The sequence below is a fragment of the Octodon degus genome, unplaced genomic scaffold (assembly GCF_000260255.1).
Source record: "Octodon degus isolate 3935 unplaced genomic scaffold, OctDeg1.0 scaffold00033, whole genome shotgun sequence".
Classification (NCBI taxonomy): domain Eukaryota; kingdom Metazoa; phylum Chordata; class Mammalia; order Rodentia; family Octodontidae; genus Octodon; species Octodon degus.
In genome coordinates this window covers 369,449-371,233 of record NW_004524609.1, presented here as the reverse complement: position 1 = coordinate 371,233, position 1,785 = coordinate 369,449, and the positions used below count along the sequence as shown (strand labels likewise).

Genomic DNA, 1,785 nt, shown 5'->3' with positions numbered 1-1,785 from the left:
TGGAGAACAGGGAGGCATAAATATTATTTAACATGTTTACAACGGTGCTGTAATTTGTCTATTGTGCTGTTGGGTGGCTTGAACTATCAGTGGTATGTGCATGACCTCCCATTGGGTGGCTCTTTATTAATTTTATAAGTAAAAAGACTGATAAAAGTAATTAGATGTGGGGCCTCCAGATAGCTCAGCAAGCTAAAGCGCCAGCTTAGGCAGAGCACAGCAGCTGTGCCAGCCCCGCCTGTGGGGCATGCTGAGCCGGCGATGGAGACTGGGTGCACGTGCCTGTAATGCCAGCACTTGGAGGCTGAAGGCAGGAGAATCACTGTGAGTTTAATCTACGTGTTGAGACCCTGTGTACCATGTAGACCCTGTCCTAATTTCATTAAAAAAAAGTAGTTAGATCTGTTTGTACTACCCAGTAGTACAAGTCCTTTGATGGGACAGGCATGCATGTACCACTGTTGATTCAAGCCACTGGGCTGTGTTAAGGTATAAACTATGACTTAATTTTATTTTCTGTATCATTGGCTTTTGTAGAGTATGCAAGCTGCAAGATGTCCTACAGATGAATTATCTTTAACCAACTGTGCAGTTGTGAATGAAAAGGATTTTCAGTCCAGCCAGTGAGTATCTATTTTCTTTTTTTAGGGGGATACCAAGAATCAAACTCAGAATCTTGTGCTTGCCAGGCAGGCCCTGTATTGCGCTCCTGAGCTATATCCCTGGCTCTGTTTTGTTTTAACCTGCCGAGTAGTACTTTAGGAACTTTCAGAGAGTCATGTTTTAAGAATTACTTTTCTGTTGTTTTTGCTAAGTTAGAAAATGAAGTACCACAAAAAAGAAAAGAAAGAAAATGAAAGTATGAGTTATATATTTAAACATTACTTTGTCAAATTTTGTTAAATACATTTCTAAAACCACATGTCTCTTTTTGTATATAACTTTTAATTTATTTTCTTAGAACTAAACATCCCAGTTACCTGAATTACAGCACAGTTGTTAGGTGTTTTACTCTGGAGTCAGATTGTCTCAGTTTGGATTATGGCTTTGCCAGTTATAAAATGGGTGATCGTAGATGAAGTGATTATTATCTCTGTGTGTCTATATCCTGATCTGTAAAACGGGAAAGATATTATCTTTGTCGGATAGTCAGATAGCAAGGTGCTTAGGAGATTAATAAATTCTTAATAAAGTTTAATGATTATTATTACTGTGATAATCTGAGAGACATAGAAATTAGAAGATATATAACAAATACAAATGTTTTTGGGTACTGGGGATTGAACTCAGGACTTTGTCTGTGCTAGGTGAATGCTGTTAGACTGAGCTGCATTCCCAGTCCTTTTCATTTTTATTTATTTGGTTGATTGGCTTTTTGAGATAGGGTCTCGCCAAAATGTTTGATATTTCGACAGATAGGGTAAACCGAACTGCATGTATTGCAGGTTGATAATTAGCTTCTCTTCTGGAGGGTTAACAACCTAAGTTAGCAGATCAAAACTGGAGAAAAGGAAGGGCTGCACGGTCAGCCAACATTTTGGTCCTACCCTTTCAAGGTCAGTGAAGACTCAGGACATAGGAGAACCTGAACTGTAACAACATGTAACTCGGTTATGCTCCAAATTTTCTGATCAAGAAGATTATGGAGCCACAGAGGAATGTGTTCGATGATGTGAAGTGGGCCTGGGGAGAGTCACATGGAGAGAAAAAACATTTTCTCAAGCTTTCACAGAGAGCACATTGGTGAAGCAATGGCCGTGACTCATCCTCATGTCAGACACTGAC

General features: G+C 39.4%; 1 protein-coding gene across 1 annotated transcript in view; it reads left to right on the top strand.

Annotated features, from left to right (window-relative positions):
* The first annotated feature begins 540 nt into the window (after nucleotides 1-540).
* Nsf (N-ethylmaleimide sensitive factor, vesicle fusing ATPase) overlaps nucleotides 541-1,785 on the top strand; it is a 140,051-nt gene continuing 138,806 nt past the window's right edge. Inside the window, exon 1 of the mRNA XM_023714108.1 lies at nucleotides 541-623. Within this exon, the coding sequence (XP_023569876.1) occupies nucleotides 541-623 (83 nt within the window). The remainder of the gene's footprint in view (nucleotides 624-1,785) is intronic.